Below are 12,788 nucleotides of genomic sequence, written 5' to 3' on the forward strand. Positions count from 1 at the left end.
TACTCTAAGACTTTTGTAACAAGCATTGGCCTGTGTGAGAGCTGTTGGCTTTGTCATTATGTTTGAGCCGTGCTGTATAGCAGCGTGACTGCTGTGCATCTGTCACAACCTCTAAGTTGTGCTGAACCATCTGTTTCTTGGGTGTCTGAAACTGTTAAATGCAGATCCTGTGTGAACCTGCATTTCCAATTGATGTCTCAAGTTGTTGACCATTAACAACTGCTTTAGGACTCAGGAACAAGACCAGTCTCACAATTCTTTTGGTTCTAGCAAGATGCACGAGATTGGCATCAAAGGGCTCGTGCTCTGGTGGATCTGCTCCTTCTTAACACATATAACACAAGTTTTCAGCCTGGCACATTACTCCTTGGAAGCCCGCAAATTTACCTACGGTATGCCTCAACGTTCATCGCTCAGCTTTACCTTCCTCAACGCATACATGATCCCTCTGGCCAACATCATCCAAGTACACAACAACAAATCGTCACCAAGAAGACACACAACTCATACTTTCCCTCTTGGACAAGACCCCCAACACAAGAATTAAGTTCACCTTCTTCATGACCGAAGTGGATGAATGCCAACTGTGTCAAGCTCAACTTCCACAAGACAGAAGTAGTGATCTTCAGCAAGAACACCGCTCTGTGAGACTTCAACTGGTGACTGGCCAAACTGTGATCCACACCCAGAACCAATGCCAGGAACCTCAGAATAATCACCAGCAAACCGGACATGACTGCACAATTCAACACAGTGGGTGCATCCAGCTTCCACACCCTGAAGATGCTGAGGAAGACTTTCAAATGGTTCTCAAGCAACACTAGAAAACCTATCATTTATGACCTAGTCATCATCAATTTGGACTAGGAGACTACAAACCATCCAGAAATCAGCAGCCAGTCTCATGCACAACCTCCCACACAGAACTCACATCACACCACTCCTCAGGGAACTACACTGGGTCCAGATAGACAAATGCACTCAATTTAAACTCCATACACACACATTCATGGCACCACAGAGCTCAGGCCCCACTTATGTTAACAGTCACATCTCCTTCCACCAACCACCAAGACACCTCTACTCCGCAGGACTCTTACTCATACACATACAATTCATACACAGATCAAATCAGGAGGACGAGCATTCACATACATTGCTCCTAAAGCATGGAATGGCCAACTCCAGATCAGAGCCTCCTCCTCTCTTCTTGAATTCTGCAAGAAGCTGAAGACATGGCTTATCATCTAAACAAAATTCTAGAGGCAAAGTTAGGCACACAAACCTGCTCAGCACCAGGATACCCTCATGGGTGATAGAACGCTTTCCAAATACATACAAGTTTAGACGTCCTAATGGGACTTGTACAAAACACCTTTCGCTTTTAGTAAGGATGGAACACGACAAATGTTACAAAAATTGAGATTCTTGCTAGAGCAGCAAGGAAGATGACCAAACAAGAGGCACCGCACTGACTCTTAGAAAACCTTGATAGCAAACCCTCTGCAATATGGTGTCCATTGAAAAGACTTGGTGTATCAAATCCGGGGTCCAGTAGAAACTGATTAAGTGTCACACCTTTCATTTCAACCTAGATGCCATTTTATCTCGAGGGCCATTCGCCAGTCACTGAGATAGTGACTAGAACCAATTAAGCTACATTAAAAAGTAAGCATTACATGACTGCTATATGTTTATTATGATACCAAATAATCGTTTGGATTTTGAAGGCTGCCTCCTGAAATAAGAAATAAGGTGGTGTACACAGTTGAGTTAAATAAGTCTTTAATATTGGCTAAAAACAATACAATATGACATTTATCTTGAAAACATATTGCCATTACCTGTCACCATTGATATAAACATTGTTAAAACTGGTCACACATTACCCTATATATAACTGTCTGAAGAATAAAAACCTGCACGTTCACCATAATGTATGATGCAGGTATCATATCAGAATCTTGTACTACGGAGTCTCCAAAGGAAGATCTAATAACGATTGTGGCCAGTGATGCCCTCAAACCAGAAAGTAAATATATTAGTCAAGCTCATTGGCCTCCTTCATTCCAACCCTGTACTTAAAAGTGCCCATCTTAAATAAAGACTTAGTACTTATTTAGGTCACAAAGTAAGGAATGTTTCCTCGATTACATAAAGTTTAACTGTAGCAAAATGCAATGTACAAAATTTAGTCACAATACAAATTAGCACCACATTTGTTCCTGCTAGACAATGATGCCTTATTTTTTAACTATAGTATGTATTCAAAGGAACAAGGTTTCAATAATTTACACATTCCCTTTAAAAATCTGGGCTAACGCATAAAACATGTAAAACCGATTCCACAGAAGACCCATGCACCCTACAACAATGGCAGTTAGAGTTTTATTTTATTTATTTTTATTTATTTGAACTTGTATTGCGCACAGCTACCCTCAATGGGTTTCCCGGCGCCAGGGATAGATAGAAGAAAGAGACAAGCAGAAGGCCTAGACAAAACTGGCTGTGCAGGGATTTAATTAAACAAAAGGGTCTTCAGTTTTTTACGGAAAGAAAGAAGATCAGTCTCAGCTTTCAAAACCGTCGGGAGGGCATTCCTCGTCCAAGATAAGAAAATGAGCGGCCGCCCATTTTAGCCAGTTTAATTCTTGGAACAGAGAAGTCGCCACTAGTGGAAGATCTTAAAATCCGACCAGGCTTATAGTCTTGAACCAGGTTCTGCAGATATTTAGGGGCAGAACCCTGCCCGATTTTAAAAAGGAGGCATAAGGTTTTAAATTTTACACGGTTCGGGACTTTAAGCCAATGAAGGTCACACAAAGCCTGAACTGCAGAAGATCTCCGAGGTACATTACACAGTAGACGGGCTGCCGAATTTTGCACCACTTGAAGTTTATTTATAGTGGCCTTATCGGCTCCAAGGTAAAGCACATTCCCATAATCGATATGAGAAATTACCAGAGCCTGGACAACAGTTCTCCGCGTAGAACAAGGCAGCATCCACAAGATCTTTTGCAACCATCTTAGAGTGGAAAAACAGATAGCAGCGACCTTTGTTACCTGCTGTCTCATAGAGAGCCTATCGTCTATGAGAAAGCCTAGGTTACGGGCAACGGGGGCTGGCTGCGGCAGAGGACCCATGTCACTGGGCCAATGTCGGGGGGCCCCACAGATCTTTATTCTTGCCCAGGATAACCACCTCGGTCTTGTCACCGTTGAGCTTGAGCAGATGGTCGTGCATCCAAGTAGCAGCGCGTGACAGGCCAGATTTCAAGGCCGAGATCTCATGGCCCTCACTGCTGGAAAGAGAGAACACGATCTGCGTGTCGTCGGCATACGAATAGATTGTTAACCCGGCGTCCTCCACGATGGTAGCAAGGGGTCTGATATAGATATTAAACAGCAAAGGGCTGAGAATCGACCCCTGGGGGATGCCGTATGCCGATGAGTAGACAGCAGATTCAGCTTCTGTCGAGAACACCTGGAAGGTGCGCTCACCTAAAAAGGAGGTAATCCAGGCCAGCGCAGATCCAGCAACACCAAGGGAGCGGAGAGAGTCAAGAAGGATGGAATGAGACACGGTATCGAACGCTGCACTCAGATCCAAAAGGATGAGTGCAAAGGTCTCCCCGCGATCGATACCGTGCCGAAGCCTCTCCGTCACCCTGAGGAGAGCGGACTCAGTGGAATAGTGTGCTCGAAACCCGGATTGGGATGGATGAAGATATCCCACTTGATTCACTTGATGAACTAAAATGAAAATCAGAAATAGATAACACAAAACATGTGGAAGCTCATAAATGACCGAATGTTTCACAGCAGTTGTTTATCTGATGTAAAGCTTCCTCCCTTTTCAACTTCATAATTATCTGTGTTCTGAACATACTGCCAGAAGAACTCTTCTTATTGCACCTGTGAAGAACCCTCCTTCCAGCTTAACCAATTCTAGGTAGAAGTAATCGGAGCATGCAGGTGCTGGTTTGCTATTTTGCTCCCATAGATTAGATTTAGAAGAGCCCAATGGGGCGGCATAAAGGTTATAGCAATAGGTGATAACAAGGGAATCATCCAACAGTCCTATCTTAAAAAGGCCAAACTCTAACTTACAATGAATACTAGGACAAGACTTTGGAAGGATAAAATGTGTTAGAGATGTGCCCATAATATCCTTCAGAACCAGGTTTGTCCTGTCTCTAAACATCTATAGATCATAATTGTCAATATTGCCTCTACTTTTAGAATATCTGCTTAGTTTCCTAAGACTGTGTTGCAAAAACAATGCAGAGTTTTGAGTTTTTGGAGCAGCTTTCTGCTCATATCATACCCCTAGATAGTTGTAACTATATACAGTATCAATTCTATCTCCATTAGGTCCCCCTTAAAGGACCTGATTTGCTTTACAACGTTTTTTTTTCATATTAGGAAACAAATGTATACAATCTTATTCAAAGATTCCAATATTATTGTAACGTTAGAGGAAGAAATAGCCTGTACACTTAAATGCAGCTTTAGTCAACTGTGAACGTTTCTCATTGCTAAAACACAATTATATGATGAGTGTAACAACCAGGATGTAGCCGTACGGCTAGAGCGGTCAACCTTGAAGCTGAGGATACAGGTTTCAGTCTCTGCAGCGACACACAACATCCTGTTGTTCTGGGCAAATCATGTAATCTCCCTGTGCCTAACAAAAATGAATGTGTCAATCTGTAACAAAACTGGTCCTCATGTAAAGCACTCTGATACCTGATATCTTCGGCAAGTCCACGGTATCTAAAACTCAAATAACACTTGTGAACTGAAGGGGTCTCCGAGACAAAAAACAGCGGGGATATTTACAGTGAGAAACAGTACACATTTAGTGATAATCACAAAATGTAACTCTTTCAAGTAAAGGCTAGTTATCTAGTACCTGTGAGTTAGGCACCTGTTCATTGTGGTTATAAACTACACCTTTTCATCACAAGAAGGAATAATCTTGCTTCATTGGCCATTTACTAACAAGTTCTTGTATGCAAGCTTTGAGAAATGAACAAGCATAGTTTCATTGTTATTCAAACAGGACATAATGTTACTATCAACAACACTGGCTGCATATTGTGCAACACAAATAACATAGCTTTTATTAACAGCTTACACGCCAGACTTTACTAGAGCTTAGAAACTATCTTTCATGTTTCAAACCTAATCGTATCAGTTTTTCATGTAAAAGCAGTTGAGAATGGAATATTGGATGCATTCAAATACAGTAGGATCAGCTTTGCAAACACTAGAATATTTGAGGTGTCTTCCCTCAGCCACACACGTTAACATCTATGTGGCTCCTTTTGCTATTCTATTCAGACAATTTAGATTTTTTTTAGAAACCTAGGGATATTTATGATCACAAGCATTCAAACCACAAGTCATAAAGCACTCTTCCATCTCTTCTTGGTTTTGCAAGATTGTTAAAGACCACCCGTCTTCGTCTTCTGGCTTGTGACAAATCCATAATCTAGGCTTTCACACCTTTGTGCATGGAATATGATAATGCTATGTATTTTGGCCTTCCTGCCTATCGTTTATGCCAGCAGCAGATGATCCAAAATACAGCTGTTAGTTTTTGGTCTTTGTCTCCAAGATACCATAAATATGTTCCCTGTAAACCACCTTGATGTGGCTTGGTCCATCTGCTCTGTGTTCCATGCATTAAGAAGACCACTCAAGAGGCATAACTTTTTCAGACCTCACAGCATGATGCTTGTCCTCTTTTGCTCTTTGCTTGGACCCACCTTTTTTGCAAAAAATGGCAAACCACCCTTAATTTTAGAAACTGTTCAAACCCTGGCTATTTTCTAATGCAGGGACTGTTTCACTTTGTTGTGGTTCTAAATGGTCTATAGCACCGGGACACCACAGTGAGGTTACTGCCACTCATAATATAATCCACTTCACTGTAAAAGCTCTTTTGAATGGGATTTCATTTACTACTTTACTCCTCTCTGTTTTTGTGTGTAGTAATTAAGCTTTTCAATTGGCATCATGCTCAGTCAAGTTCTTTAATTATGCATGTTTTTTTCTAATGACAAATGAGATTTTTCTTTTCACTTAATTTTTTTACGCATTCATTGCATTGCATTTATAGGGTTTCTCGCCAGAATGTGTTACTGCATTATATAATAAGATAACTCTTTTGTCTGAATTGCTCACCAGTCTGTGCATTCGTAAGGTTTCTCAGCCGTGTGAGGTCTCTCATGAATAATGAGATGTGTCACCTGGCAGGAGCTTTTCCCACATCCTTTGCACTGATAAGGAGTCTCGCCTGTTTGTGCTGTCTGATGATTAATAACAGACCCCTTATGAATGACGCATCTTTGGCATTCAATGCACAGGTAAGGTTTCTCTCCAGTATGTGTTCTCTGGTGAGTACTGAGCTGTATTTTATAAAGGAAGCTTTTTCCACATTCAGTGCTCTGGTAATGTTTTTCGCCTGTATGTGCTCTATGGTGCCTAATGAGATATCTTTTGTGGCTGAAGATTTTCCCACATTCAGGGCTAACATAAGGTTTCTCACCTGTGTGTTCTCACATGCTCAAAAATAATGTCCTGTCCCTGAAGCTTTTCTGACACTGAGTGTAATGATGATGTTTATCTCCAGTAAGTATTCGCTGGTGGCGCATAAGAGTTCCCTTGTGAAGGAATATTTTTTTCACATTTGGTGCAGTGATACACCTTCTCACCTAAATGCATTCTCTTGCGGCTGATAAGATACACCTTGTCAGCAGAGATTTTTCCAGTCAGTGCATTAAGGTTTTTCTCCTGTATGCGTTCTATAATGGATTTTGAGTGCACGGAATGCACTGTACCTTTTTGTACATTCAGTGCATGCATATGGTTTCTCTCCTGTATGTGTTCTCAGATGGACATTGAGTGTTCCCTTGTGACGAAAGGTTTTTGAACACTCAGGGCAGTGATAAGGTTTCTCTCCAGTATGCAACCTGTCATGTATAATTAGATGTGATTTCTGAATGAAGTGTTTCCCACATTTAGAGCATTGATAACGTTTCTCTCCGGAATGCGATTTCCAATGAACAACAAGTGAGCACCTATAAGCAAATCGTTTGTCACATTCAGTGCATGCATAACGTTTCTCTCCTGTATGTGTACCTTGGTGGCGCCAAAGATCAATCTTTTGACTGAAGCTTTTCCCACATTCAGTGCACCGATAAAGTTTCTCTCCAGTATGTATCCTCTGATGGTTAATGAGACTTCCTTTATGTAGGAATTTTTTTGAACATTCATCACACTCATAAGACGCCTCTCGAGTGTGTGTTCTGATGTGAAGAACCAGAATACTCTTCTGAATGAAGCATTTACCGCATTCAGTGCATTGATAAGGTTTCTCTTCTGTATGTGTTCTCAGATGTATTTTGAGCCCACCCAATCCACAGTACCTTTTTCCACATTCTGTACATGCATATGGTTTTTCTCCTGTGTGTGTTCTCAGGTGTATTTTGAGCGCCTGTGCTCTACTGCACCTTTTTCCACATTCCGTGCATGCATATGGTTTTTCTCCTGTGTGTGTTCTCAGATGGACATTGAGATAGTCCTTTCTACTAAACGTTTTCCAGCACTCAGTGCAGCAATAAGGTTTCTCTCCAGAATGTATTCTCTCATGACAAATTAGATTTGCCTTCTGACTGAAGCGTTTACCGCATTCAGTGCATTGATGAGGTTTCTCTCCTGTATATGTTGTTTGATGTCTTTTGAGCGCCCTTGATCCACTGTACCTTTTTCCACATTCTGTACATGCATATGGCTTTTCTCCTGTGTGGGTTTTCAGATGAACAATGAGATCTCCCTTATGACTAAATGTTTTCCAGCACTCGGTGCAGCAATACGGTTTCTCTCCATGATGTATTCTCTGATGATAAATTTGATGTGCCTTCCACCTGAAGCATTTACCGCATTCAGTGCATTGATAAGGTTTCTCTTCTGTATGTGTTCTCAGATGTATTTTGAGAGCACCCGATCTACTGTAGATTTTTCCACATTCTGTGCATGCATATGGTTTTTCTCCAGTATGTGTTCTCAGATGGACCGTGAGCTCTCCCTTTTGAATAAATGTTTTCCAGCACTCAGTGCAGCAATAAGGTTTCTCTCCAGAATGAATTCTCTCATGACAAATTAGATGGGCCTTCTGACTGAAGCATTTACCGCATTCACTGCATTGATGAGGTTTCTCTCCTGTATGTGTTCTCAGATGGCTTTTGAGCGCCTGTGATCCACTGCACCTTTTTTCACATTCTGTGCATGCATATGGTTTTTCTCCTGTGTGTGTTCTAAGATGGATAATGAGGTATTCCTTTCTACTGAACGTTTTACAGCACTCAGTGCAGCAATAAGGTTTCTCTCCAGAATGTACTCTCCCATGACGAATTAGATTTGCCTTCTGACTGAAGCATTTATTGCATTCAGTGCACTGATAAGGCTTTTCTCCTGTATGCATTCTCTGATGGATAGTAAGATTTTCTTTACATGTGAACTTTCTCAAACATTCAGAAAACTGATCAGATTTATCCATGTTATTACTGTCTACAAGTTGATTATTGTCTACACATGACAAGGAAGAAATAATTCTCAGTATAGCCTCAGAGATCACACATTTGTTCCTCCTTACCGAATCAGTATGCCTTACAAATGAAGCGTTGATACATCTATTTGAGCTACTTACTCCTAAAGACATTTACATTCATGGTGCTCACTTAAAACATTAATATTTGTCACTTTTGTTTTTATGGTTGGGATATTCATTTGTTACCTGAAATTGGTTTCTAATGTGTCCATTTGTTTGACTGACAAGAACACAGTTTTACATCCACCAATTTTTCTTATACTCTCAAATCTAACTTCCAAAATCGGATTCCTTGTTTCTAACTCACTATGTCACCTATTCTAAAATAAATTAAGGTCTCAAGGGTTTCTCTTTCACAAATCTATTTCCAATATACAAATCTTTGACCACATTCAGCAGAAGCATCTTCTTTGCTTTCTTCTTTTTGTGCCAGACAACCTATTGACAAAAATAAGAGAGGTCAATAACTTTCTATGCACTAGACACCGCATACGAGAAGAATGAACCATTAACAGCTCTGGTTATAGTCATGCAGGTCATTGTATGTTTTGGTTTATATGGCGACCAAAAAGATCTCAGACTCTGCAGAGAAATAGGTCTTTGGAGTGAAAAGAACTGAATCTACACATACTTGTGACTGATTGAGTAATTGTACCATGCCCCTTTCCATGTTCAAATGACTGATATCTGCAACAACAAAAAAACAACAGGTGATGGACAGAATGCAGAACAATGTCATACATTCACCCCAGTGCAGAGATCTGGGCCTAAATCCATCGTTTTTTTGCTCACCATGCCATTCCAGTTTGAACCCAGCCATATGCAAATCAGTCTTGACCCTGTGCCCCATGGGAACAGTCCAGCCCGAACTGCCAAGCCAGGTCCTCCCTGGACTTTGCATTTGTCACCCCGAGTGGGACGGGTATGCTCAGACGTGAGTCCCGTGCTCTCCACACCACTGGAGTCAAGCTATCCTGGCTGAAGACGGCTGATAGCCAGAAACTGGTCCTAGGATGCTTGATTCTGGTCCAAGGAAGACATGGCTTGGCAGTTCGGGCTGGACTGTTCCCATGAGGCACAGGGTCAAGGCTGATTTGCATATGGCCATGTCTGAATTGGGGTGGTGTGGTGAGCAAAAAAACGATGAATTTAAGCCCATATCTCTGTACTGGGGTGAATGTATGACATTGTTATGCATTCTGTTCATCAATTGTTGTTTTGCAAATGACTGATATCTACACACTGACTATTTAGTTTTCAGTGCTTTTCATCCAGCACACCACAAGAGAATGAAGGGAAAAAACTAGTAAGCAAATTCTGGGTGTTGTATCAGTATGTGTAAGAAATTAGACTCCTGCATGCTATGGCTTTTGTGTAACATGATGAAAGAAGGTGGCCCCAAAATCACGGTATGTTTGTAGAAGGGCAGAGGGTTGTCATCTGATGTACCACTGAGTATGTTTAATACCGTAAATATAAACACATTTGCCATTAGTTTGCAAGAGCGTCTCTCTCTTATGACAGAAATTGGCAACATGGTGGCATCTTAAATACGGAGATGCTATCTAATATACATGTCATCTGACCATTCTAATTACTGAATGACAAATGGAAAATCAACTAATTATCTATCAGGTTTATACTAGTAACAGCAAATTAGTGCTGAACATTAAAGAATTGATAAAGTAATAAAATAGACCACATATGATGGCAAGAAAAGTACAGATTTCAAAAATCATATTTACATAATGAATTGCAACATCAGGATTCTCAGCCAAAATACAGCCCTAACAATAATGTCAATATAAACTAGTGAACTCTCAGATATTACAAACAACCATTTGCAATGCAATAGGTATTGCATTCACGTGAATTTGAGCTATTGGCATTGTACATGACAATGCCTTTTATTGATGTTTTGGGTTTTAAAACATAAATAAAATGCATTTTCATTTACAATACTGATAGCTTAAACTCTCGCAAATGCAAGACCTATTACACTGCAATAACGGGCCTTGTCGACCGCTTGTTAGATTGTAAATATCAGAGGAAGAGACCATCTTACGTCTTAAATAATGCTGTGAAGAAGATGCGCAAGTGTTGTAAATTACACAGACACAAAGTGTGAAGTGAGAGTTACATATGATCTGAGCTATAAACACTAACAAAGCGCTCCAACACCTTTCACTCTGATTAGACTGTTGAGCTCAGGAGGAAGAGCAGGGGGTGAGGGGCCTATTTCTTGCCCTTTATGTGATTTGAGTGTGCAGTGTGGCATTGCGTAATATCATTGCTATCTTTGGCCTAACGAAAAACACTCCAGCTGTGGTAGGGCCCTGGCTTCACCTCCTGATGCAGGGCGGGCTGTGCTTTATGGCAAGCAAGGAGGGAGGGAGGGAGGGAGAGATGGCCTCAACTGCAGCTCCGGCCTCGGACAGTGGCCCTGCTATTACCAGTGAGCGAGAGTAGCTAAGGTATTGGTATTGGTGGTGCCGGCATCGGTGGTGATGGCAATGGTGGTGATTTGGTGGTATTGGTGGTGGTGGTATTGGAGGTGAAGCATTGGTGGTGGTAGTAATATTGGTGATGGTCTCGGTGGTGGTGATATTGGTGGTGGTGGTGGTGGTATTGATGGTGGTAGTGGGATTGGTGGCAGTGGTATTGGTGGTTTTGATGGTGGTGGTTTTGTTAATAAAACAGGCTTTTGAAAACAACCCATGCAAAAGAAACAATTGATGGACAGAATGCTGGACAATGCAAACATTCACCCCCAGTCACAAGGATTTGGGTTTAATCCAACATTCTTTTGTTCACCACACCACTGCCGTTTGGACCCAGCCATATGCAAATCAGTCTTGACCATGTTCCTTGTGGGAACAGCCCAGCCCGAGCTGCCAAGCCCGGCCCTCTTTGAACTGGAAACAAGCATCCTGGGACCGGTTTCAGGGCATCACCCTTCACCATCCAGGCTAGCTTGAATCCAGTGGTGTAGTGAGCACGGGACCCACGTCTGGGCATACCCTTCCCACTTAGGGTGACATATGCAAAAGAAACAACTGATGGACGGAATGCTGGACAATGCAAACGTTCACCCCCAGTCACAAGTATCTGGGTTTAATCCATCATTCTTTTGCTCACCACACCACCCCAGTTTGGACCCAACCATATGCAAATCAGTCTTGACCCTGTTCCTTGTGGGAACAGTCCAGCCCGAACTGCCATGCCCGGCAGTTCGGGCTGGACTGGCCGGAATGGCATGGTGAGAAAAAAAACTATGGATTTAGGCCCAGATCTCTGTACTGGGGTGAATGTATGACATTGTTCTGCATTTCATCCATCATCAGTTCTTTTTGCATTTGTCACCCCAAGTGGGACGGGTATGCCCAGACGTGGGTCCCATGCTCTCCATACCACTGGAATCAAGCTATCCTGGCTGATGAGGGGCGAAACCCCGAAACCGGTCCTAGGATGCTTGTTTCCAGTCCAGGGACGACCTGGCCTGGCAGTTCGGGCTGGACTGTTCCCATGAGGCACAGGGTCAAGACTGATTAGCATATGGCTGATTCAAACTGGAATGGCATGGTGAGCAAAAAAACTATGGATTTAGGCCCAGATATCTATACTGGGGAGAATGTATGACATTGTTCTGCATTCTGTCCATAAACAGTTCTTTTTGCATTTGAAAACAACCCGTCAGGTGGCTTAGTGCAGATGACATGTAACACAGATGTGCTGTTGTCAGCTGCAGTCCATTAGCACAGGATTATGTGCTACCTGGAATTCACACGACAATTCGCTAATCCTTTCTAAATCCATTTTACTTGGGGGAGGTTTGAAACAGACAAGAGATAGTGCCGGGTTAAAGTGATTAAAAGCAGGCGCCTGTGTTATGGGGGCGGCCGTGTTGCTTAAAAAAACACATGCAGTTTCAGCTAAAGCAGCGCATGTCTGGCCTGTGGTAAAAAGAAAGCCAAAGTAAATAGTAAATGCTGCGCAATGGTGTGCGCAGATTTATTATGACTATGTGAGAAATGCCACTTTTAAAAGTTGCCATTTCTGTGTTCTAGGTGCCTGCCTGATGTGAATTGCATGTCTGGTTTTGGAGAGACAGGGCAAGCTGAGCCAGACGTGGGTTGAATAGAGAGATCTGCAGTTGGAGTATGGGGAGGGG

General features: G+C 42.1%; 2 protein-coding genes across 5 annotated transcripts in view; one reads left to right on the forward strand and one right to left on the reverse strand.

The window, feature by feature from the left end:
• The window catches only part of LOC144805937 (NACHT, LRR and PYD domains-containing protein 3-like), a 509,894-nt gene that overhangs the window by 1,915 nt on the left and 495,191 nt on the right, over positions 1–12,788 (forward strand). The window lies entirely within an intron of this gene.
• The window catches only part of LOC144805963 (uncharacterized), a 132,260-nt gene continuing 121,261 nt past the window's right edge, over positions 1,790–12,788 (reverse strand). For all 4 annotated transcript variants that reach the window (XM_078672447.1, XM_078672435.1, XM_078672429.1 and 1 more), the window contains exon 5: positions 1,790–9,055. In XM_078672447.1, coding sequence (XP_078528573.1) covers positions 6,788–8,728 — 1,941 coding nt within the window. In that variant the 5' untranslated portion in view covers positions 8,729–9,055 and the 3' untranslated portion in view covers positions 1,790–6,787. The remainder of the gene's footprint in view (positions 9,056–12,788) is intronic.

Source organism: Lissotriton helveticus, chromosome 1_2 (assembly GCF_964261635.1).
Source record: "Lissotriton helveticus chromosome 1_2, aLisHel1.1, whole genome shotgun sequence".
In the NCBI taxonomy this organism is placed as follows: Eukaryota; Metazoa; Chordata; class Amphibia; order Caudata; family Salamandridae; genus Lissotriton; species Lissotriton helveticus.